We start from the raw sequence: 26,928 nt of genomic DNA, 5'->3' as shown, positions 1-26,928 counted from the left end.
CCGGGAGACTGTATTTATTCTGTGACAGGAACATGCTGGCCACAGTACTGTTACTTGCCAAAGGCGAATGCAAATGCGCATGTGCGATCTCGCAAATGCCTAACGTTTTAGATGTGTTAATGTGCGCATGCGCACAAATATTCGCAAACGCGTGCCAATAGATGTTGGGGCCAAAACCCCATGCAGCAGTTGCACTAAGGCTTTGCTGTCTGATCTGCAGCTGTACCTGAGTTCCTGAAATCTGATTATGCTTCTTCTGTGTTTGACCCAGCTTGCCTTTGACTTCGCTTGCATCTCTCCCACCTTGACCTTGGCCTGTATCTGGACTTTCCTTTTTTCTTTTCCACCTGCCTGAATCCACATTGTCGATCTCTGCCTAAACCCTGGATACTCTCTGCCTTCTGTGTTTGCCTGCTATTGATCATCTGTCACCGACCTGGCTTGTCTAACCACGCTTCCTGTGTCTCTTGCTCTGCATGCACCTACCTGCTGCCTGCTGCCACCTATCTGGAGTCTTCCAGTTCTGCCTACCTGCTGTTACCTTCTGGTCAAACCTGGTGACACACCCACCATTTGGAAGACAACCCAGGCACCCTAACACCACCACGCTCTCGTGGCCACTGTCACAACATCGGTGGTCCCGGAGTCAGGTTGTACGAGAGGCCTTCCATCTGCACATCAGTCTCAGCCATCAGGTACGTGGCATTCTAGGAGCACACAGTGCTCTGGGTTTTGTCCCAGAGTGGAGGAGTCTGGTCTAAGAGGGACACGCTGCCCTCCCAGGCAAAGTTGATGCTATGTCTGCTGTTGTGAGGCCTCAGGTGGGTGACCTGAGGGCCTGGATGCTGTGACCCTAGTGCTAAAGAAGAAGCTGAGGGGAGCTGTCTGCCATAGATCTATATGGTATCACTGGAGGGTATCACTTTAACCACTTGCCGACTGCCTAACGTAGATCTACGTCGGCAGTCAGCCCCTCACAGGCAAGGTCTACGTCGCTAGCCTGTGAGGGTCTAGGGAGCGAGTGCGTCCCGCCGGAGGCTCGCTCCCGCTCCCGCTTGGTCACGGGCCCCCCCCCCCCCCCCCCCGCGCATGTGACCGGCGGACCCGATGTCCGCCGGTCACTCTGTGATCGTCGGGGGAGAGGGAGAAAGGCAGGCGGCTTGTGTAAACAAGCTGCCTGTCATTCTCCCCTGTGTATGAAGGATGATCATACGGTTCTACTATGTAGAACCGTTGATCACTGTTCATACATCTGAAGCCACAGCCAATCACAGTAGAAAGCACGCCCCTAGGGACACACATAGCCCCTCCCTTTCAAAAAAAGTTAACCCCTTCATTGCCAGTGTATTTTTACAGTAACAGTGCATATGTATACCACTGATTACTGTAGAAATGTCACTGGTAACCCCAAAAGTGTCAAAAATGTCAGTCAAGGGTCCAATCTGTCCGCCGCAATGTCGCAGTACCGCAAAAAAATCACAGATCGCCGCCATTACGCGTTAAAAAAAAAACAACAAAAATGACAAAAATCTTTCCCTTTGTTAGTAAACGCAATAACTTTTGCGCAAACCAATCAAAATACGCTTTTTGCAATTTTTTTTACCAAACATAGGTAGCATAAAACAAATAGGCCGAAAATGCTAAAAAATTTTGATTTTTACATTTTTTTTGGGGAATTTCATATAAAAAAATGTGAAAAATATTGCTATTTTTGCAAAATTTACGCTCTTTTTTTGTTTATAACGCATGATCAAAAAATCGCACAGGTGATCAAATACCACCAAAAGAAAGCTCTGTTTGTGGGAAAAAAAGGACGCCAAATTCGTTTAGATACAGCCAGGGGCGGACCTACAGGGGTCGCAGGGGTCGCCATGGCGACCGGGCCCCATGCTGCAGGGGGCCTGAGAGGGCCCCCTGTATGTATAGATATGAGGAGCGGCAACCGCAGCTGAGACCGGAGCTCCCCGATCCTCAGCCGAACTGTAAATCGGCATCGAGGAAGCTGGTCTCCCTTAGGAAAGTGAAAGCAGTGTATGCTGTGCTCTCTGCCTCCCCCTACAGTGCAATACCCGGCAGGAAGTTACAGGAAGAAGGTACTGTCCTCTCTCTCTCTGTTTTAAAAAAAAGGCTTTCTATGTGCATTTATGTATGTATGTATATGTATGCATGTATGTGTGTGCTGTATGTGTGTGTGTATGTATGTGTGTGTATGTATGTGTATGTATGTGTTTGTACTGTATGTGTATGTATGTATGTGTGTGTGTTTATATGTATCTATATATGTACTGTATGTGTGTGTATGTATGTGTTTGCACTGTATGTGTATGTATGTATGTGTATGTATGTATGTGTGTGTGTGTTTATATGTATCTATATATGTACTGTATGTGTGTGCATGTATGTATGTGTGTGTGTACGTATGTATGTATATGTATGTGTGTGTATGTATGTATGTATGTATGTATGTATGTATGTGTGTGTGTGTACGTATGTATGTATATGTATGTGTGTGTATGTATGTATGTATGTGTGTGTGTATGTATGTATGTATGTGTATGTATGTATGTATGTGTATGTATGTATGTATGTATGTATGTATGTATGTATGTGTGTGTGTATGTATGTATGTATGTGTATGTATGTATGTATGTGTATGCATGTATGTGTGTGCATGTATGTATGTGTGTGTGTGTGTGTGTGTGTGTGTATATGTGTGTGGATATATGTACGTGTGTATGCTAATATATATATATATATGTGTGTGTGTGTGTGTGTGTGTATGTGTGTGTATATGTGCTTATATATGAGTATGTATATGTGTGTGTATGTGTGTACATGTGCGTTTATGTGTGTATGTGAACATTACTTTTAATCCTGACCCCATATATGTGTACAATCAGAACTATTTTTTTTTTTTACAGCTTGTTCATAGTACCAGCAAGAAAATGCTATCCCTCTGAAAAGCGATCCATGCTCATATCGCTTTTCAGAGGCATTTGACAGGAGGTGAAAAGGCAATATGTTGCCTCCTCACCGCCTGTTTTAAGCCCCTAATGCAGGGGTGGGGAACCTGCGGCCCGCACAATCATTGCGGTCAACCCCCCCCCGCGTGCCGCTGAGCCTGTGTATGCCAGCGGAGCTGTCAGAAGGAGCCGATGGCTCCGTCCTGACAGTGCAAGTCACAGAGAAGCTTCAGAAAAGGGTGGACCCGGGGCGCAGAGCAGTTCGCCCCGAGCCCACCCATTTGTGTGACAATAGCGTATGAAAATTCGCTATTGTCACACGGATCCTCCTCCTAGCCAATCAGGAAGCGGGTCCAAGACCCGCTTCCGGATTGGCCGAAAGGCGAACACATGCCATTGGTCGAGGAGGAGGCGGGATGACTCGAGGAGAAGCCGCCGCTGCAGGTAAGTGCACTGGCTTTCTGTATTGTAAGGGGGCCCGCTGTGGTCAGTCTGTATTGAAAGGGGACACGCTGTGGTCAGTCTGTATTGTAAGGGGGCACGCTGTGGTCAGTCTGTATTGTAAGGGGGCACACTGTGGTCAGTCTGTATTGAAAGGGGGCACGCTGTGGTCAGTCTGTATTGAAAGGGGGCACACTGTAGTCTCTCTGCATTGAAAGGGGGCACGCTGTGGTCAGTCTGCATTGAAAGGGGGCATGCGGTGGTCAGTCTGCATTGAAAGGGGGCACACTGTGGTCTCTGCATTGAAAGGGGGCACACTGTGGTCTCTCTGCATTGAAAGGGGGCATGCTGTGGTCAGTCTGTATTGAAAGGGGGCACGCTGTGGTCAGTCTGCATTGAAAGGGGGCACGCTGTGGTCTCTCTGCATTAAAAGGGGGCACACTGTGGTCAGTCTGTATTGAAAGGGGGCACGCTGTGGTCAGTCTGCATTGAAAGGGGGCACGCTGTGGTCAGTCTGCATTGAAAGGGGGCACGCTTCAGAAAAGGGTGGACCCGGGGCGCATAGCAGTTCGCCCCGAGCCCACCCATTTGTGTGACAATAGCGTATGAAAATTCGCTATTGTCACACGGATCCTCCTCCTAGCCAATCAGGAAGCGGGTCCAAGACCCGCTTCCGGATTGGCCGAAAGGCGAACACATGCCATTGGTCGAGGAGGAGGCGGGATGACTCGAGGAGAAGCCGCCGCTGCAGGTAAGTGCACTGGCTTTCTGTATTGTAAGGGGGCCCGCTGTGGTCAGTCTGTATTGAAAGGGGGCACGCTGTGGTCAGTCTGTATTGTAAGGGGGCACGCTGTGGTCAGTCTGTATTGAAAGGGGGCACGCTGTGGTCAGTCTGTATTGAAAGGGGGCACACTGTGGTCTCTCTGCATTGAAAGGGGGCACGCTGTGGTCAGTCTGCATTGAAAGGGGGCATGCGGTGGTCAGTCTGCATTGAAAGGGGGCACACTGTGGTCTCTGCATTGAAAGGGGGCACACTGTGGTCTCTCTGCATTGAAAGGGGGCACGCTGTGGTCAGTCTGCATTGAAAGGGGGCATGCTGTGGTCAGTCTGTATTGAAAGGGGGCACGCTGTGGTCAGTCTGCATTGAAAGGGGGCACGCTGTGGTCTCTCTGCATTGTAAGGGGGCACACTGTGGTCAGTCTGTATTGAAAGGGGGCACGCTGTGGTCAGTCTGCATTGAAAGGGGGCACGCTGTGGTCAGTCTGCATTGAAAGGGGGCACGCTGTGGTCTCTCTGCATTGAAAGGGGACACGCTGTGGTCAGTCTGTTAGAATAATATTGTAAAAAAAAAAAAAAAAATTAGTAAAGCAAATGGTAGAAAAATGTAATTAAAAAAAAAAACTACTGACACCAATGGCAGAACTACCACACAAACATTGCACTTGCGACCGGCCCTGGCGTTCCGCCACCAGGCTGGGAGGGAAAGGCCCCCGGCGGGGGGGCCCTTTATGGTTTCTTGCATCGGGGCCCTGAAGGTTCTAGTTATGCCACTGGATACTGCGTCGCACGACCGCGCAATTGTCCGTTAAAGTCACGCAGTGCCGAATCGCAAAATACCCCCTGGTCAGGAAGGGGGTAAAATCTTCCGGGGCTTAAGTGGTTAATAACTCCCCTTGTGCCTATTAAAATTCAGATGAGGGTCTATTAAAGGGAACACCAGCTGGTGTCCTGAAGAGCTCTGCCCCGACATTTTCCTACCTAAAGGGACTTTGCTCTTGTGGCTCTAACTACTACATAAGCTGAAGTTTACTGTTTGTTTCAAGCCTGGACTTTATTATAGCTTGCTCAAGTTAAAGGAACTTAACTGCTCAAGGAAAACCAAGTCCTCAGTTGTACATAGTTCATATCTTTGGAGTATCCCACCATTTCCCTCAAGCCTAGCAAAGTTCTCCAAAAATAAAAACATCAAAAACAACATCCCCTAGACTGGTCCTTAGAGAACGCATGATTGAACCTGTTGTGTGGCTGACTACAGGGCAGAAGTTAGCAAGACCTGGGAAGTAATTCCTGCGGCTCCTACGGGAGTAGCACTACACTATAAAGAGGACCCGTCACGTGCTCTATGCAATCATATAGAGGGCTCTCTAGCCCCCTTGTGATAGCAAAAACGCTAAATGGGAAAAAAAGTTAAAAAAAATTATAATAGAATTTAATGAACATATTGAAAATAATAAAAAAATAAAATATATGTGAACACATAACTGCTAAAAACACATGGTAAATAAGCACATATCATATGGGGAATTTATTAGAGGTCACCAAAAGGATGAAGGAAATCCTGATTCCACCATATAAATTTTTAGTTAAGCCTCGTACACATGCAACGATTGTTGGCCGACCGATCGGCCTTCTTTTGTCCAGTATTGTTGTGTTGGTTGAAATGTGCTCTAGACTGCACACAAATTTTCTCGGCCAACAACAACCAACTTCAGAAGTGATGTCATGTGCTGGTTTACTTTCCGTGTGCTTTTTCTTCTCTGAGCATGCCCAGTCTTGCTCATCTGATTTTTGTCTGCCGAAATCTGTACTGACTGATGGAAAATCGGCCGTTCTGTTGACGGCCAACAAAAATTTTATAGCATGCACACCAGATTTTTTTTGGCCGAAAAGTCGCAGTCGGTTGTCGGAAGCATCATACTAACAAGCCGACAATTGGCCAATCGGACGTTGGCCGAAAATTCACGGCCAACAATCGTTGCGTGTGTACGAGGCTTTAGACTTCATTTAGAATACTGTGTCCAGTTCTGGAGACCTCACTTGCAAAAAGATATTTATAAGATAAAATGAGTCCAGAGGCGGGCAACAAAAATGGTGCAAGGTCTAAAGCCTCATACACACAATCAGATTATCGAATGATCTTTCGTCCGTTTTTTGTTGCATGCTAGTCTCATGTCGAAAGTGAAGAGGTTACTTTCATACGAAAATTCCCGTACGACAGAATTCAACTTCACAAGTGATGTCATGTGTTGAATTGTTTTTTATGTGTTCTTTCGTTTCTGAGCATGCCTAGTCTTGCTCTTACGATTTTTTTTGGACGAAAACTGTACTAATTAAATATAAATCGGACGTTGTGTTGACGTACGATGAAAATTTTATAGCCTGCACATCCAGTTTTTGACGTACGAAAATTTGTAATCGGCTGTCAAAAGCACTATACTACGGTAACAATCCGAAAATCGGCAGATCGTTCGTCAAACAAAATTTCCCTTCATATTTTTGTATCGTGTGTACGGGCCTTTGGGGATCAAAAACTTCAGACTTCAGGAACTTAAAGGATAAGTCCACCCTAAAACTAAAATCCCTGCATCTATAGATCTCCACGTTCTAACACTAACTCATCTAGCCCTGTAAAGCAGAAATCAGTATACTTACCTTTTTTGAAGTCAATCTGACCGGATCTCCAGCGGCGGAAGCTCTGCAGAGGACACGGCCAAAAATGGCTGTGAAATTAATGGGATGTGACGTCACCTATAGAGTTACTATGGGGCTGTGTCCTCTGCACCCATCTCCACAGCAAGGCCCCGGCTAACAGCTCAGCGTGTGATCCTGTTGGATTGGCTTCAAAAAAGGTAAATATACTGATTTATTCTTTACAGGGCTAGTAGATAGGTTAGTGTTAGATCATGGAAATCTATAAATGCAGGGATTTTAGTGTTAGGGTGTACAGTCCGGAGGAAAGAAGAGAAAGGGGAGACATGATTTAAACCTTTAAATACATGAAGGGTGAAAATAAGGTTCGGGATGGCAGTATTTACCATTCATTATTTCTTTACTACGCAAAAGGATATAAAGTACAAAACTGTAGGACAAGAAATAAATTGACATCTCAAAAGGAGGATCACCCTGCACAGTGTAAGCAAAGTTTGGAAGGAAATTCACACAGGAATATATAGTAATTCCATGCAAGTTAAAAATCATATTCTGAATCCCCCTACATGCATTGTTAACGTAATATCGAGAAATCCCTGTTATTATAAGAACTATGGGAGTCAATACCTTACAACAGCTGAAAATAGAAAGGAAGACCTAAGAGAAAAAAGAAGAAAAGGAAGACCCAGAAATCTGCATTAAAAACTGAAAAAATTGCTGTTCACAGATGCTCTCCATCCAATCTGACAGAGTTTGAGCTATTTTGTAAATAAGAATAGGCAAAAATGTCACTCTCTAGATGAGCAAAGCTGGTAGAGACATCCCCAAAAAGACTTGCATTTGTAATTGCAGCGAAAGGTGGTTCAACAAAGTATTGACTTAGGGGGGCTGAATAAAAAATCCACGCCACACTTTTCACATATTTATTTGTAAAAAATTTTGAAAACCTTTTATCATTTTCCTTCCACTTCACAATTATATACCAATTTGTGTTGGTCTATCACATAAAATCCCAATAAAATACATTTTTGTTGCAACATGACAAAATGTGGAAAATTTCAAGGGGTATGAATATTTATTTTAAGGCACCGTATATTGCCATGAACATCTGACTGAGAGCAATACATTCATGGTTTACTCTAAACTGATAAGTTTGAGCATTTAAAAGCCTTGCCTAGTGATAATTTTGGATGCCATAATGTTGTGGGTACACACAGTTTTAAGGCTTGACATATTTGGTATCTATTTACTCTACACTAGTGACATCATGTTGTTTTTGTGTGCAAGAAAATGTTATTTGTATTTTTTTCCTGAAAATATAGATTTGATAACAGGTTGCACAAATATTGTGCAACATAAAGAATTGCATCTTCTATATTTTTATCCTTTAAGGCATCTGCTTTTACTTTCTGGGAGCTTAAGGTAATTTCATAGTCAAACTATAACGAGTGTAAAAAAAAAAAAAAAAAAGAAATTGCTCCAGAAGGGATCTGATTAAAAAATTAAATATCTAAATGGCTTCTAGAAAACTCTTGCCTTAAACTGACATGAGACTGCATTAGGTTGGACTGAATGTCAGGATAAATAATGTAATATTTTTTTTGTAGGTGGAACCGAGTGTTTACAAGCAAATGCCAAATCATGTGGAGAATGTATACAAGCTGGACCAAATTGTGGGTGGTGCACAAAAGTAGTAAGTTAGGATGAACTGTTTGCGGTATCCAAATGGCATTTATAATTGTGCGGCTAAATGTAACTTGTAGCTAACAACTAATCCATTAAAATGACACTAGTGTATACTCAAAAAGTTTATTCTACTCAAGTATTTATTTTTAACTCAGTACAGTACCTTCTAATTGCTCTCAGCCTTATCCAAATCTCGAAATTCTTTTTTTTTTTTTTTACAAAGGGGTGTGGGACCAGTATGGGACAATTTAGAGGGTATATACAGCAGGTTTATTAAATCTGACACTGTCATTGAGCCAACAAAATTTAAAAAGACATTACCATCCTGGTGTGTCCTATAACAGTTATCTATCATTTTTATTCAGTGTTTTTTCAAGCAAATCTTTTGTGTAATTTAATACATTTTTGCTGATATTTATTTTATATATTGATGCACAACAACATTAGCTAAAATTATGAATCCATTATGAATTTACTATATGAAGCAAGAGTGAAATTGAGATATACAATGTATATAGTACCTCACAGTATATAAACTGTAACATTTAGTAAAATTGTGTAGTATATATAAAAAGTATTCAGTTTATAAAGACATCAGCAACAATAGTTTTTATAATGCAATTCAGCAACATGGCAGTTGATGGCCTTTTCTGTCAGTATTACCAGGGTTTACTTATATACAGGGTCATGATTAGAATCTCAGAGAAATGTATTTGAAAAGTTTGTGACTGTCACTGCTGACATGAGGAAATGTCTCGTTACTTGATCATTGAAATCCCATGTACTGTATATGGACATGTTTTCAGATGCTTTTTTAAGCCTTTTGTTCTTGATATTAAAACCAAGAATTTGACTGAAATGTGTCCAGTCTTCTTGATCATACTAACAATGTTGAATGTACAAAATTGGCGGAGTGGAACCAGTTAAACCAAGAAAAAAGAATGGTAGAAGACATGCTGCTTATACTGGCATAACAAGTTAGAAGCCATTTTTATTTTTATGCACTTGATTTACTATTCCTGCACTTTAATCTCTATACCTTATTCCCAATTGTAGGATTTTTTGCAAGAAGGTGAACACACATCTGTACGCTGTGATGACCTTGCAACATTGAAAAGTAGGGGCTGTCCAGAGGATGACATTCAGAATCCCAGAGGAAGCAAGAGAAAGCTAAAGGACAATCCTATAACAAATAAGACCGAAGGAAAACCTATGAACTCCTCCAACATTACACAGATCAGACCCCAGCAGTTCAATTTTGAACTAAGACCAGGTGCAGAAAGGGGTTCTGACTCTTGAGCATAGCGGGTTTCTGTGTATAAGCTTTGTTACATGTGTTCTCTAATTGGTATCTCTTTTTTGTAAAGGAGAGCCCCAGACAATAAATTTAACATTCAGAAGAGCAGAAGATTATCCTATTGACTTGTACTATCTTATGGACCTGTCATATTCCATGAAAGATGATTTAGAGAATGTAAAAAGCCTTGGCACTGCTCTCATGGATGAAATGAAAAATATTACTTCAGATTTCCGTATAGGTAAGACTTACATCATAGACTTGTTAAAGAAGAGATAAGACAAACCCTCCTCTAAATTAAAGTAGCTGTGCAATTTGAATTGTGTTAAAGTATAGTGCTGCTTGGGTATAACTTTTTTTAACTAAACATTATTTATTTTTTCTATCACATAGGGGACCAAAATTCACCTACTGTATGTGATACTGTTTTTATGATAGGTTCCCTTTAATGTGACCCCTGATGTCTCACCTCTCCTTCAATGAAGTTAATTGTGCAAAAAAAATAATAAATACATAAAAGAGAAAGGATTGCATTCCATTAATACTACCAGGGATCCATACAAGTGAGCAGGTGGCTGTACAGCCACCGAGTCACTTTCACCTGATAGTCAGCTTGTCAGATTAAGGCTTGGTTCACACTGGTGCGATGCGGGAAACCCTGCTAATCCAGTGCCGGTTCCCACACCGCTGCGGGTGTCAATACAAAGTTAATGACATTTTTGACACTTTTGGGGGTACCAGTGACATTACTACAGTAATCAGTGCTAAAAATATGCACTGTTACTGTAATAATGCCATTGGCAGGAAAGGGGTTAACCCTGTGGGTGATCAAGGGGTTAAATGTGAGCCTGGGGGAGTGATTCTAACTGGGGGGGGGCGTGGCTTCTGAAATGATCATAGAGACATGTGATCCTATATAGAAGGATCACATGAACTCTATGATCATTCCAGGGAGAAGAACAGTCAGCTGTGATTACAACAGCTGACTGTTCTTTTCTTTTAGCGGGGAGCGACCGTGGGTGTCAGGCGGCAATCGGAGCAACCTGACCCGTGTATCGGCCTCCCTGCTGCTGAGTGGGGGCGGGAGCGCACCTAGCTTCCCGCGCGCGACCGACGTAGGTTGCGCAGGAGAGCCACCCTGCCGCAGTAAAAAGTCGGCGGGTGGTCAGGAAGTGGTTAAAAAAAGGCCTGGATTATTTCCTAAATGTACATAATATAACTGGATACTAACATTTATAGGTAAAGTTGATCTAGTGAATATCCAATTGCCTCTTGGGGGATCAGGAAGGATTTTTTCCCCTCCTGGGGCAAATTAGATCATGCTTTGCTGGGTTTTTGTTGCATTCCTCTGGATCAATTGTGTATATTCAGTGCTTTGAAAAAGTATTCATACCCCTCAAAATTTTCTACATTTTGTCATGTTATAACCAAAAACGTAAATGTATTTTATTGGGATTTTATGTGATAGACCAGCACAAAGTGGCACATAATTGTGAAATGAAAGGAAGATGATAAATGGTTTTCAAAATATTTTACAAATAAATATCTGAAAAGTGTGGCGTACATTTGTATTCTGCCCCCCTGAGTCAATACTTTGTAGAACCCCCTTTCCCTGCAATTACAGCTGCAAGTATTTTTGGGGATGTCTCTACCAGCTTTGCACATCTAGAGAGTGAAATTATTGCCCATTCTTCTTTGCTAAATAGCTCAAGCTCTGTCAGATTGCATAGAGAGTGTCTGTGAACAGCAATTTTCAAGTCTTGCCACAGATTCTCAATTTAATTTAGGTCTGGACGTTGACTGGGCCATTCTAACACATGAAAATGCTTTGCTCTAAACCATTCCATTGTAGCTCTGGCTGTTTAGGGTCGTTGTCCTGCTGGGAGGTGAACCTCTGCCCCAGTATCAAAGGCTTTTGTAGACAGCAACAGGTTTTCTTCTAAGATTGCCCTGTTTTTGGCTCCATCCATCTTCCCATCAACTCTGACCAGCTTCCCTGTCCCTGCTGAAGAAAAACATCCTCACAACATGATGCTGCCACCACCATGTTTCACTGTGGGGATGATGTTTAGGGTGATGCGCAGTGGTAGTTTTCCACCGCACATAGCATTTTGCTTTTAGGCCAAAAAGTTCAATTATGGTCTAATCTGACCAGAGTACCTTCTTACACATGTTTCTATGTCCCCCACATGGCTTCTCACTAACTGCAAACGGGATTTCATATGGTTTTCTTTCAACAATTGTTTTTCTTCTTGCCACTCTTCCATAAAGACCAGATTTGTGGAGTGCATGACTAATAGTTGTCCTTTGGACAGATTCTCCCACCTGAGCTATAGATCTCTGCAGTTCCTCCAGAGTTACCATGGACCTCTTGGCTGCTTCTCTGAATAATGCTCTCCTTGCCCAGCCTGTCGGCTTAGGTGGATGGCCATGTCTTGGTAGGTTTGCAGTTGTGCCATACTCGTTTCATTTTCTGATGATGGATAGAACAGTGCTCCGTGAGATGTTCAAAGCTTGGGATATTTTTTTATAACCTAACCCTGCTTTAAACTTCTCTACAACTTTATGCCTGACCTGTCTGGTTTGTTCACTAAGGTTCTCTAACAAACCTCTTAGGGCTTCACACAACAGCTGTATTTATACTGAGATTAAATTACACACAGATGGACTCTATTTACTAATTAGGTGATTTCTGAAGGCAATTAATCACAATTGATTTTAGATAGGGTATCACAGTATAGGGCACTGAATACAAATGCACACCACATGTTTCAGATATTTATTTGTAAAAAAATTTGAAAACCATGTATCATTTTCCTTCCACTACACAGTTATATGCCACTTTGTGTTGGTCTATCACATAAAATACATGTTTACGTACATACGTTTTTGGATGTAACATGACAAAATGTGGAACATTTCAAGGGGTATGTACACGTATTCAAGGCACTGTAGGAGTGTACATTTTTTTCCCTTTTATTAGTTGAACTAGATGGACTTGTGTCTTTTTTCAACCAGACAAACTATGTAACAATGTCTAAGAACTCATACTCCCTTAAGTGCCGGTTCACACTACGTCGCTCTAACTTCGGGGGCGACCTGTGAAGTCGCGTGCAGCGCGACTTCGGCACGACTTGCACGGACTTCATAAAATGTCTATGCAAGTCGCTCCAGGTCGCCCCGAAGTAGTACAGGACCCTTTTTCTAAGTCGGAGCGACTTGTGTCGCTCCTATTAGAACCGGTCCTGTACTACTCAATGGACCGCGACGGTGCGTGACTTGCCAGGCTGACAAGTCGCCTGACAAGTCGTAATAGTGTGAACCGGCACTTAAAGAAACGAAATACCTCATAATCCCTGGATCTCTCAGTCTAGTGTTCTGCAATTGATAATTAGTAATTAGATCTGAAATGGACACAAGTTGGCAGAGCAGTGAAGGGAAGAGATGTGTTTTCATCATATTAGCAGCACTCTCACATTTGTGATGCAACACAAAGAAATGCAAGGCATTGTTTGGATGTTAAAAAAACAAACACAAGAGGGCGCCTCCTTCCAGGTGTAGCGATTTTTTAAGTATAAAAGACAATAAAAATGCACTCCCCCCCCCACCAGCTTGTCGTATGTATGAACACTGCACCACCAAGCTGATTCCATCCCTGGGGCACACAGGAATGCCACTAGACCTCTTTTCACAAGGCCTTGCACATCGTGACTATGGCTCGGTCCGTGGGCAGGGGGGGAATCCTACCTGCTGCGCTATTGTATTATGACAGCAGTACTACACCAACAGTCACCCTTGAGAGGAGTCAATCATTAGATTGACTCCTCTCGTAAGGGATTGACCACAAATGGATTGAAATTCAGCTCCTCCCTGTTTAAGTTGCCCTTTGTATGTTGGAATTTTGCTGAATCTTTTTTATACTGTCTGTTTCGCTTCAGGTTTCGGGTCCTTTGTAGATAAGACAGTTATACCATTTATTAGTACTACTCCTGCTAAACTCATCAACCCATGCACCTCCGATCAGAATTGTACCAGTCCGTTCAGTTACAAGAATGTACTCAGCCTCACAAGAAATGGAAGCCTTTTCAATGAACTAGTAGGCAAACAGCAGATCTCTGGTAATTTGGATTCCCCAGAAGGTGGATTTGATGCTATTATGCAAGTCGCTGTGTGTGGTGTAAGTACTGAAGAAAATGTATAGCGTACATTAGAACCAACGATTTCTGCACTTACACGTGTTTTATAAAGATGACCAGTCTCTTCATCACACATAATACTTTAGTTAAGTGTTCTGAATCATAAGCCTACTTGTGCCCTAAACGCTTTCAATCCTGCCTAATGCTAAAGTGTGTGTAAACCCTAACAGCAAACTGCTTCTATATGCTTCCTTTTGGTCTGATTAATATACCACTGAAAGCATTTTGTTATATCCGTTTGATAAGTGCAAAAATACTTGTTGATCCAGCCAGAAATACAGACAGTTATCAAGTTGATGTGTCTCCCCAGGCAGAGTTATCCGCCCTGTCCAATTACCTACAGAGCTGCAGAACACCCTAAACCCCCCCCCCCCCATGTGAAGAAGGGGACAATGTGCGACATTTAAAGGAATGGCTGTAGTTGATCTATTTGCTGTTATTCGGCCTAGCCTTCTTACACTGTCATGGTGGCATTGGTACGCACACAGAAGATTATGACACAATTTCATGTTTCTATGAGCATTTGAGCATTGCATGTTTCTTCAGGCTTTGTGGGTTTTTTTTTATGTAGGAACACATTAAATGGAGGAATGTCACACGCTTGTTGGTGTTTTCTACGGATGCCGGCTTCCATTTTGCTGGCGATGGCATATTAGGAGGAATAGTTATGCCAAATGATGGAAAATGCCACATGGAAGACAATATTTACACAATGAGCCATTATTATGTGAGTCTGCAGATGTTTTTGTGCATTTTGATAATTTATTTTCTCTTAGACTACATTAAAGTTGGGTCCCTCATTTCTAAGCATTTAATTGTAAAAAAAAAAAAATTGAGTATACTTGTTATTGTCCAATATCCAAAGATATAATTCATTGTTAATTAAATTGGTATTTCTGATTTATTTTTTAAGCGACGTAAACACTAATTTTATAGCACTGCCCAAGATACAGAAGCTATTAGCATTTTCAAATATAAAAGCTTCATTGTCAATTTAAACATTTAGTTTTACTGTTCTGTGAACAGCTGCTGAGTTCAATCTTTCTTTATTTTTTTCCTGATCAAACTTTCTTCCAAATTACTGTCCAGGAGGTCAGCTGTGTGTGTGGAACGGGCCATAAACTTGTTATGGTGGTCAAATTTGTTGGCAAATTCTTACTACCTATCATATTATGGTCATGCATCACTGATGTTTAGGTCTATGGTGAAAGAAAGAGGGAAAACAGTTAGATACTTGTAGTCCTCTTATAAGGGTCTAATAGAAATGGTCCTCCCCAAGCAGGATTTGCACAAAACTTGTAGGTGAATAAGAGAACCAGAAAGTTTGCTTAGTTGGCAGTACCTCCGCCCAGGACAGGTTCTCAATGAACAGAGGGGATTCCCTTCCTAGGAAATGAACTAGTAATCTAATCCAAGTAATTAGGAGCAAATTAATTACTACAGTCAGAATATAACATTAACCATAAGCATATAGATGCACACCAGTATTGAAATAATACATGCTTTATGTGAGAAAATGTTAATAATGGTACATAAATCCATTGTAACAAGCATTATCAGCAAAGGGCCCAACAAAAGTCCTGGTGAATTGTGCACATACAGTGCCTTGAAAAAGGAATAATACCCCTTGAAATCTTCCACATTTTGTCATGTTACAGCCAAAAACATAAATGTATTTTATTGGGATTTTTTCTGATAGGCCAACACAAAATGGCACAGAATTGTGAAGTGGAAGGAAAATGATAAATGTTTTTCAAATTTTATTACAAATAAATATGTGAAAAGTGTGGTGTGCATTTGTATTTAGCCCCCCTAAGTCGATACTTTGTAGAACCACCTTTCCCTGCAATTACAGCTGCAAGTCTTTTTGGATATGTCTCTACTAGCGTTGCACATCTAGAGAGTGACATTTTTGCCCATTCTTCTGTGCAAAATAGCTCAAGCTCTGTCAGATTAGATGGAGATCGTCTGTGAACAGCAATTTTTAAGTCTTGCCACAAATTCTCAATTGGATTTAGGTCTGGACTTTGACTGGGCCATTCTAACACATGAATATGTTTTGATCTAAACTATTCCATTGTAGCTCTGGGTGTATGTTTAGGGTCGTTGTCCTGCTGGGAGGTGAACCAATGTCCTAGTCTCAAGTCTCTAACAAGCTTCTAAGATTGCCTTGTACTTGGCTCCATCCATCTTCCCATCAACTCTGACCAGCTTCCCTGTCCCTGCTAAAGAAAAGCATCCCCACAACATGGTGGTGGCAGCATGGTGTGTTCAGGGAGATGTGCAGTGTTAGTTTTCTGCCACACATAGCATTTTGCTTTTAGGCCAAAAAGTTCAATTTTGGTCTCATCTGACCAGAACACCTTCTTCCACATGTTTGCTGTGTCCCCCACATGGCTTCTCGCAAACTATGGCTTTCTTTTAGCAATGGCTTTCTTCTTGCCACTCTTCCATAAAGGCCAGAATTGTGGAGTGCACAACTAATAGTTGTCCTGTGGACAGATTCTCCCACCTTAGCTGTGGATCTCTGCAGCTCCTCTAGAGTTACCATGGGCCTCTTGGCTTGTTCTCTGATTAATGCTCTCCTTGCCCGGCCTGTCAGTTTAGGTGGATGGCCATGTCTTGGTAGGTTTGCAGTTGTGCCATACTCTTTCCATTTTTGTGTAATGGATTGAACAGTGCTCCATGAGATGTTCAAAGCTTGGGATATTTTTTTATAACCTAACCCTGCTTTAAGATTCTCCACACATTTATCCCTGACTTGTCTGTTGTGTTCCTTGGCCTTCATAATGCTGTTTGTTCGCTAAGATTATCTAACAAACCTCTGAGGGCTTCACAGAACAGCTGTATTTATACTGAAATTCAATTACACACAGGTGTATTAGTAAAAAAAAAATTGAAACCATTTATCATTTTCCTTCCAATTTACAATTATGTGCCACTTTGTGTTGGTCTATCACATAAAATCCCAATAAAATACATTTACGTTTTTGGTTTTAACCTTACAAAATGTGGAAAATTTCAAGGGTATGAATACTTTTTAAAGCCCTGTATACCCAGATATACATAGATAATAATAAAGACACCTCCAAATGAGTGTTACAGAAAAGTTCAGTTGCAGTGGCCCCTGAGAATGATTATGATGTGGCATCTGCCTTTGTGTCAGAGACCTGAAGACAAGATCAATGGTAATTGGGAGATCCTCTAAAGCATTGTCAAATCAGCCTGGAACGCAGCTTCTCCCTTAACAGAAACTTTAGTGTGGCACTGGAAATCAGAGTTGCCTATCTACTCAGTGTTCCTATTAGTTTCTAATCTATCATGCAACCGGACCTTTAACTACAAGAAATGGCCGTCGGATACCTAACCTCTAGCCAATGTTGGTTATTGAGCCCTAACCTAAAACTAGCATAGAATCCCAGATCAGAAGAGACAAGGTTAACTAAAATAACAGTAGCTGCATCTAAACTATATTGTAATAATCATGTTCAGCTACTAATAAACTGGAAGGTGACCATTACACACTGTAACACAGACCTAGCTATCTGGCACGTGCATTTAAGATAACAATAGGACAGAGATACGTCTGTCCAAGGATTTAGATACACGCTCAAGAAGGTATGGGCAGCTGCAGTTAAATTATTAGAATATAGGAATTCTTGCCTAATAGTCTCTGCTTCTGTTTTGGGTGAAATATAGCAGCTCCTGTGTCTATAAGGTCATGTGGCCTCAGGCTTTCTCTCTACTTCCTCCTTTGGGGGCTTTTAATCCAACAACCTAGAGACAGGAAGATCTATACATAATTAATTATGTGACATTAGCGGTACAGCCACACTTATAAATAGAAAAAATAGAGGGAAGTTGATCCCTACATATTTCTAGAACTGATTTTAGTGGACAGCTGAAAAAAATCAGAATTCTAGATCTTCTAAGAATACTTAGCTTGCAGCATTTCCTTTATCACACAAGCATAATGATAGCTTTTGAATCCAACCAAAATATATACAGTATTTTTACTAAATACTTACATTCACAGGACTACCCATCAATTGCTCATTTGGCCCAGAAGCTCACTGAAAACAACATACAGACAATCTTTGCTGTTAGTGAGGACTTTCAGCCTCTTTACAAGGTATGAGAATTGTGTGTTTTTTGTGAGTTTTTTTTTCGGTTTTCTTTTTGGCTTTGTGTTTAACCATCCCATACAATTACCCCACTAATATATTTTAATTTGAAAAATAGTAATTAAAGTGTTCCTTCTTCTTTTTAGGAGCTGAAAAACCTGATCCCAAAATCAGCTGTGGGTACTCTGTCTTCAAACTCTAGCAATGTAATTCAGCTGATCATTGATTCTTACAACGTAAGTACGAACTTCTGACACTGGCTGATAACCATTCTGTTCCTGTCTGCTTCCTGTTTTTGAAGCTTTATGGTAATTCAGATGTAAAAATATTTTTTTTTATTTTTTTTTATTTTACATCTAGTCACTGTCTTCAGAGCTTATTCTAGAAAACAGCAAATTGCCAGAAGGTGTAACAATTAGTTATAAATCATTCTGTAAGAATGGAGTGATTGGAACAGGAGAGAATGGAAGGAAATGCTCTAATATCTCTATTGGAGATCAGGTAGGAATTTGCAGGTTAATAACTTATTCTGAGATTTAGGGGTGGGGTGATGGGTAGCCAGATGGAAAAGGCCAAATACAGGTAATGTGACAGGTACATGTGTAGAATTCAAGTGATGCCTATATTACACCTTTATTGTTGTTCTGGCTCAACTACAAGGCCATAAAATGTATCTCCAGCTAAATTGGGTCCCTAAGGACAGGGACTGATGTAAATGTATAATATGTATGTAAAGCACTGTGTAAATTGATGGTGCTATGTAAGTACTGTACCTGTAATAAATATAAAGGTAAACCGAGGGGTCACACAAAGTTGGGAGGCCAGTCTAGACCATATATGTTGTAACTAGCCTGAGTTAACATACAAAATATATCTAACAATAAAGATGTAAGGCCACTTGAATCATAGATGTGTACCTGTATTGGTCTTTTCCTTCTGGCTACCTGTCAGTCCACCCCATGAATCCCAACCTTGACTGTGGGGCAGGGACCAGTTTTTACATTGACCTATATTAATCCATACACTCCTGGAAAAGCAGATAAAAGTTTTTCCGTGAAATGCGTTTAGTAGAACATTATACCTATCTGACCCCATATACCACAACTTATTGAAAGAACAATTAAGTATACCCAATCTGTATTTATATATATTTATGGATCCTTGCAGGCAAATATTGTTAGTTTTTAAAATGCACGTTTTAATGTAAAAACTTAAAAAGTGTCTTTTTTTTTTTATAAAAAGTTCTGAGTCGAGTAAGTGCTTTTAGGCCCCTTTCACACTAGCGGTGTCCACCAACGGATCCACCTGCTCAGCAAGGTATCTCCCTGCTGATCCCCCCTGAGCAGGTGGATGATTGGTCCGCTCCACTGATGGAGAGTGGACACGGACACAGCCCTCTTTCCTCTGACCGACTGTCATCTGATCCGATCCTCAGAAGGATAGGGAATGGATCTCCATCCATCTGTTTTTGCAGGATCAGATTAGATGTTGTGGGTGTCAACGGACACATGTCCGTTGACATCCGCCGCTCCATAGAGAGAAATGAATGGTCCGATTGGGTCCGCCTGAAACACTGACAGGCAGGCCCGATTGTTCCGTCAGTGTTAAAGAGGTCTAACTGTCCATCCAATTTGTCTTTTTTTAAAAGTTGTTCTCCATATACAGGATGTAGCACTATAAGTAGAGCCAAACCATTTACATTTGATAACTTATGCTGCATGTAGTTCACTTTCCTAAATCTGAACTCCAGGCAAACTGCTAAATGCACAGATGAAATACATATTTGCTAATAGATTTGTATTTATGTCCATCCAGTCCATTCACATAGCACACAGCACAGCCATGTTTGTCAGGAAAGGGAGACCTGATTTTCTTCTGAATGGGTAAGAAATACACCATAAAAGGAACCAATCAGTTGTGCTACATTGCTCATGTCTCTAATCACTGTCCAGTCTCAGGCTGGGGAGGGGCAAGTCTTGTAAGCTTCACTGAACTGCAAAAAAATCTGGTCTTCTTCAGTGACAGGTGGGGCTGTGTAGTGTAGCAGAGTCATGCATATCACAGGGTTGGATGAGGAGAATTACAAATCCCAAGTAGAATGGCTCCCTTTATATGTATTTCATTTGTTTCATGCATTTAGCTGTTTGACTGGAGTTGAGCATTAGGCCGGATTCACATACCCTGTTTCCCTGAAAATAAGCCTTACCTAAAATAAGACCTAGCGTGATTTTCAGGGATGACTGCAATATAAGCCCTACCCCGAAAATATGCCATAGTAAAATCCTTGTAAAAACATGTAATCCGTTTTGTAAAAACATTATATAATGAGCAGTGTGTCTCCTTTTGTAACTTTATTGTGGAAAATACCTTATTTACAGCGCAGCTGGATGCTCAAGTGACCTGCTGGAGATCTTCTCCTCTCCTCCGGCTGACGTCAGTGGCCCCTTCCTCTGTAGTACTTTGAGCGGGGCTGACATCAGCTGGGATCTCAGCCCTCCCTCTGCAGTATTCGGAGAGGGAAAGTAGAGCTCTGGAAGGTCACGTGAGTGCCCAGCGGCGCTGTAAATAAGGTATTTTCCACAATTATGTTACAAAAGGAGACACACTGCATATTACATAATCTTTTTACAAAATCGATTACACAATTTTTTAATTACTTTATCCAAGGTTTCTTTTTGGGATTACAGAATGTCATCATGCTGACTCCTGAGCTGACTGCGGCAGAGGGGGGAGAGAAGACAGGGGACACTTTTTTTTAACATTTTATTGTTTTATTCCAGGTTTTTTAGAACATAGAGAGGGCTAAAGGACACAACACAATCACTGCGCTGTCTATCATGCTTTAAAGGATCAGGGTATTTATTTATTTATTTAAATATATTTGGGTTACAATCATTTTAAGATCGTCATTGTACATACCGTAAATAAATAAGACATCCCCTGAGAATAAGCCCTAGTGTGTTTTTGGTAGCCAAAATTAATATAAGACCCGGTCTTATTTTCGGGGAAACACGGTATGTGCAGCTGCAGATTGCAGTCCGGGGGTTCAGTGTGTTTTTTTTTGCTGAATTGGCACCAAAACCGGGCCCAAAAATGCACAGGACCCTTTTTGAAACCACACTGCGGCCTTTGAGAGTTGGTAATTTTTACATGTCATGCAAATTGGATGCAGTTTAAAACACAATTTGCATATATGTGAACCCAGCCTTAATAGTTTTTCTGCATGTTCCTGTGCATTCCACTTATCACTAGTCTCTGTTCATTTTCTAAAAATAGACAGCAATAACACATCACTGATCATAATGTCATCTCACACGTAATAAATAAATCTATGTGGTGAACAGTGAAGTGACCCAAAACTTTTTTCCTGTGGGAAGGAGAAAACAGAAAATTGTCTCTCAAATACTTACCGTAATTTTCCTTTCCTGATGGACTCCATGGCAGCATACGTTCGGGGTAGCCCCGCCTCCTCTCCTACCCTATAGGACCCCTCTCCCATAAATCTTTGCTCCCTTTCAGCATCTATGTTCTGTAACTAGCCTACTCAGGAACTGGGAGGGAACTCCTGCTGCCATGGAGTCCGTCAGGAAAGGAAAATTATGGTAAGTATTTGATAGACACTTTTCCGTTTTCCTAACAGACTCCATGGCAGCATACGTTCGGGAAATAACTCACCATACACACCCGGGTGGGCAGATGCTGAACAAAACATTTAATTGGTACCATCTACTGACAGTACTTGAACACCAAAATTAACAGAAGATAAGGCAGCCGGTTCAACACTATAGTGAGACAGAAAGGTGTTGATAGACGACCAGGAAGCTGCCCTGTAGACCACTTCAGGAGCGACGTGTCTAGAGACTGCCCAAGACGTAGAGACGCTTCGGGTTGAATGCGCCGTCACCGCCTCCGCCCTTTGCTTTGTATGCCCACTGAATAACCTGAATGATCCATGCAGCAACCGCTCTGGACGAGGCCCCCATCCCTTTTTTCTTTCCATGAAGAAGAACAAAGAGAAACTCTGACTGACGAAAGGAAGCCGTGGCTGCTAAATATTGCTTCAGGGTGTCACCCACATCAAGAGGATGGACCAGAGAGTCTTCCACTGTCCTAAAGGTAGGAAAAACAATGTCTTGGTTCTCATAAAAGATGGAGGTTACTTTGGGAGTTGACCCCAGCATAGATATTAAGACCACTCTGGTGAAAGTGAAAGGTGCGCAAATTATAAGTGCTAAAAATAGAAAGCAGCACTAGAAAAAGACAAATAATGGTAGATGAAAAGAATAAATAGTGCGCTAACCTAATATATAAATGAAAATCAATAAACATAAAAATTCATGACTAGCACGTGTCAATATAAGTGCAAAATATATATATAATCTTGTGAATGAGTCCGTGTTAATCAATTGAACACAAATCAGAAAAAACACAAGTCTCTCAAATGATGTGAAGTGTATAAAACTTCAAAACTTGAAAAGGGTGTTCCCTGCCAAATAAACGTGCCACTATGTGAAAGTGATCGTATTTCCCATATAAAATCCTTAATTTTTGTCAAGGTGGCCCCTTACCACAGAAAACCTCTAGGAAAGCTTTCAAGTGGTAAACTTTCTATGGCGTTGAGGTGATGACACTTTATGGTAAAGATGGGTGCTTACCAGAAATCAGGGAGACTTGAGCATGGACTGCCTAGATTACCGGAATCTTTTCCTCAGGCAGAGAGATGGTACCTTCTGCCCTTCTGCCATATTGAACTGTGCCCCCAGAAACACAAGAGACTGAGTGGGCACCAGGTGGCTCTTCTCTATATTCAGGATCCACCCGAACTCCTGGAGGACCTCGATGACTTGGCCTCTGTGTTCGAGGAGCTGGGTCCTGTATTGGGACAGGAGGAGAAGATCGTCCAAATAATGATGCAGGCTGATGCCTCTCACTCTGATCAAGGCCACGACCACCAACAAGACTTTTGAAAACATACAAGGTGATGTGGAAAGCCCGAAGGGGAGACAAGTAAACTGGAGGTGAGTCCTTCCTATGGAGAAGCAGAGAAATTGCTGAAAACTTCTCGCAACGGGAACATGAAAATATGTGTCTCCTCCAGAGGAAGACCGTATCCTCCAGAGGAAGAGTTACGTGTTTGACTAGCCTCATTACTGCCGCGTCCACCAGAGGAGGAGACTCTTAAGTGTTTTACCTCCTCCTGCTTAAATGGATAGAGCTTTGACATTCTAGAGAGCATGGAATTCTTCCTCTCCACCTTGCCCCACTCTTCGGTGATAATTTCCCCCAATTCTCCTGGAAAGTTCACACGCTCCTTGTTTAACTGTTTGAAGAATTTCTTCTGTTTAGGAGGAGAGACTGTAGGATCTTACCAATCGAGGGCCTCCTTACCACCTGTACAAGAGGAGGAACAAGGCCAAAATCAAACCCTAAACAGGGATCGCCCGTCTCTGAATCACTCTCCGACAGCAGGACGGAAGGACGACTTGGCTGGGAAGGGTCCAAGAAATCTTGACCCTGAGATTCCCTCTCATGAGAGCGTGGCCGGACAGAAGTCGCACTTTGGCGGGTGACCCCAAAATCAGACAAGAAATCCTTGAGGACATGTCTCACCACAGACTCCAGATGCTGATTCGTGCTCCCCCTTTCACCTGCTGCTTGAGCATAGCAATGGTCACAGAGAGATTTTCCGTCTGGAACCTGCAGGCCACATCCCTAGCATCTCTTCTCGCGGGAATGACCCGAGCGGCTGTGGGCTCTGGATGGAGAGTACAGGTCTTCACCACTGCGCCTTGAGCTGGAAGGGGATCTACGCCTTGACCTGGAAGAGGAATTTCGGTGCTGCGATTTTGAATGCCGATCCTTCTTGCGTGTACTATGCTGCGGATCGGACCTGGAAGAGCTTTAGAAAACATACAAGAGAAAAATAGCAGAAGGAAATGAGAGAACAGAGCCTCCCACCCACTACCTGCTCCAAGAGTACCTGCCATGCGAGGGCTGGCCACAAAGGGGCGGGGACGTTTCCATCCTGACTGTAGCATGGGCACTAAAAGTAGAAAGTAAAGGGTTACACAGTACCTTTAAGCAGGGGGGGGGGCACCCTTCAAGCAGCACCCACCTGTAGCAGAGTTCCTGGCGCCTGGGGAAGCCGCTGCAGCAATCTTGACATTCCCACCAGCAATAAGGCAGTTTCTTCTTTTAAAATCAGCGCCCGGTGACGTCAACGCTAGCTGTGGCAATCCGCGCATGTGCGAATGGCGACTTACCGCCGCAACTGCACATGCGCAACCAAGCCTCGCTTTTGGACCCAGATGTGCAGAGCAGACGGGAAACCCCGGGACCGCTCAAAATAGAGACCGGACGGAACTACAGGTAAGACAAAGTGCTGAAAAAAAAACTGCAGCAGATAAGCAGGCTTCAGGAGGTAACTGAGATGGCTGACATCTGCACTATATTTAAGTAACCAGAGGGACACAATGCTATTAGAAGACGAGGGAGGGGGAGAAGGGGACGAGAGCCACAAGGAACCCAGGGAAGGCATAACCTCGGAAAGATAAGACAGGAAAAGGACACACAAAAAAGGAATACTTGCACTTCGGCTCAGGCACGGGCATAAATCGACACCGGACTTCGGGCAATACAGGGTCACCCGCAGTAGCTGGGCTTTCTGGCCACACCGAATGCTCCACCATAAGGTATCTTTAATTGCCCCCTCCATACCCAGCTAAGAGCAAGGGCTCAACAGAGGAATAACGACCAAGTTGCAGCCGCTCCCATTTATGGGAGAGGGGTCCTATAGGGTAGGAGAGGAGTCGGAGCTACCCCGAACGTATGATGCCATAGAGTCTGTCAGGAAAGCTGGATTCAAGTTGGCAGATAACATGACATATACACTGTGGGAGATTTACTAAATCTGAAGCACTCAGAATCTGGTGAAGCTGTGCATGATAGCCAATCAGCTTCTAACATCAGCTTATTCACTTAAGCTTTGACAATAAAACCTGGAAGATGATTGGTTTCTATGCAGAGCTGCACCAGATTTTGCACACTCCCGTTTTATTAAATCTTTCTCATTATCTCCTATACAATTAATTTATACTAAAAGATCTGCATCACAGTGTAGTATTTGGACAGTTTTTATATTGTTTAACAACATGGCATCAACTGGACTATATGTTTTTCTTTTAGGTTGAATTTGAGATCAGTGTAACTGCTCACAAGTGCCCCAAAAAGAACAAAACAGATTCCATTAAAATTAAGCCATTGGGATTTAATGAGGAGGTTGAGATTTGTCTAGAATTTATCTGTGATTGTGATTGTCAACAGTCAGGAACTCCTGGTAGCCCAGAATGTCATTTTGGGAATGGTACATTTGAATGTGGAGCCTGCAGGTACTTGTTTTTGCTGCTCTTTCTTTATCTACATGCTGAACATTTTGTTATCCATACACAATAATTTATGCTCTTCTTTTGGAGGGGGTTATGAGGAATGGCCTGTCTCTACTTCCTGGAAATGCCCCTTTATAAAATATCACAGTCCTCCAACTGGGCTCGGGTGAGGAAAACAGTTTGCGCAGCGCTTTACAGTATAAGCTCATTTTAGGATTATTCATACATATTTATGTGGTCTTTGTAGTCTATTTAATAAATATACTATAAATCTATTATTATTTAATGAATATACTAACGGAAGAATATATATACAGTGCCTTGCGAAAGTATTCGGCCCCCTTGAACTTTTCGACCTTTTGCTACATTTCAGGCTTCAAACATAAAGATATAAAACTGTAATTTTTTGTGAAGAATCAACAACAAGTGGGACACAATCATGAAGTGTAACGAAATTTATTGGGTATTTCAAACTTTTTTAACAAATAAAAAACTGAAAAATTGGGTGTGCAAATTTATTCAGCCCCCTTAAGTTAATACTTTGTAGCGCTACCTTTTGCTGTGATTACAGCCGTAAGTCGCTTGGGGTATTTCTCTATCAGTTTTGCACATTGAGAGACTGACATTTTTGCCCATTCCTCCTTGCAAAACAGCTCGAGCTCAGTAAGGTTGGATGGAGAGCGTTTGTGAACAGCAGTTTTCAGTTCTTTCCACAGATTCTCGATTGGATTCAGGTCTACACTTTGACTTGGCCATTCTAACACCTGGATATGTTTATTTGTGAACCATTCCATTGTAGATTTTGCTTTATGTTTTGGATCATTGTCTTGTTGGCAGACAAATCTCCGTCCCAGTCTCAGGTCTTTTGCAGACTCCATCAGGTTTTCTTCCAGAATGGTCCTGTATTTGGCTCTATCCATCTTCCCATCAATTTTAACCATCTTCCCTGTCCCTGCTGAAGAAAAGCAGGCCCAAACCATGATGCTGCCACCACCATGTTTGACAGTGGGGATGGTGTGTTCAGGGTGATGAGCTGTGTTGCTTTTACGCCAAACATAACGTTTTGCATTGTTGCCAAAAAGTTTGATTTTGGTTTCATCTGACCAGAGCACCTTCTTCCACATGTTTGGTGTGTCTCCCAGGTGGCTTGTGGCAAACTTTAAACGACACTTTTCATGGATATCTTTAAGAAATGGCTTTCTTCTTGCCACTCTTCCATAAAGGCCAGATTTGTGCAGTATACGACTGATTGTTGTCCTATGGACAGAGTCTACCACCTCAGCTGTAGATCTTCATCCAGAGTGATCATGGGCCTCTTGGCTGCATCTCTGATCAGTCTTCACCTTGTATGAGCTGAAAGTTTAGAGGGACGGCCAGGTCTTCGTAGATTTGCAGTGGTCTGATACT

At 42.2% G+C, this 26,928-nt stretch overlaps 1 protein-coding gene across 1 annotated transcript in view; it reads left to right on the top strand.

Moving 5' to 3' along the window:
* Positions 1 to 26,928, top strand: part of LOC309556435 (integrin beta-1-A-like) — a gene marked incomplete at its 3' end in the record, with an annotated part of 58,780 nt that overhangs the window by 1,056 nt on the left and 30,796 nt on the right. Inside the window, exons 2-10 of the mRNA XM_082258897.1 lie at positions 8,441 to 8,526; positions 9,576 to 9,792; positions 9,887 to 10,057; positions 13,755 to 13,993; positions 14,584 to 14,739; positions 18,049 to 18,144; positions 18,283 to 18,372; positions 18,497 to 18,637; positions 25,322 to 25,524. Coding sequence (XP_082115023.1) covers positions 8,441 to 8,526; positions 9,576 to 9,792; positions 9,887 to 10,057; positions 13,755 to 13,993; positions 14,584 to 14,739; positions 18,049 to 18,144; positions 18,283 to 18,372; positions 18,497 to 18,637; positions 25,322 to 25,524 — 1,399 coding nt within the window. The remainder of the gene's footprint in view (positions 1 to 8,440; positions 8,527 to 9,575; positions 9,793 to 9,886; positions 10,058 to 13,754; positions 13,994 to 14,583; positions 14,740 to 18,048; positions 18,145 to 18,282; positions 18,373 to 18,496; positions 18,638 to 25,321; positions 25,525 to 26,928) is intronic.

The sequence above is a fragment of the Pelophylax lessonae genome (assembly GCF_965119305.1).
Source record: "Pelophylax lessonae genome assembly, chromosome: 5".
Taxonomy (NCBI): Eukaryota; Metazoa; Chordata; class Amphibia; order Anura; family Ranidae; genus Pelophylax; species Pelophylax lessonae.
Note: the sequence above shows the minus strand (reverse complement) of the source record. Positions and strands in the feature narration are given on the sequence as shown.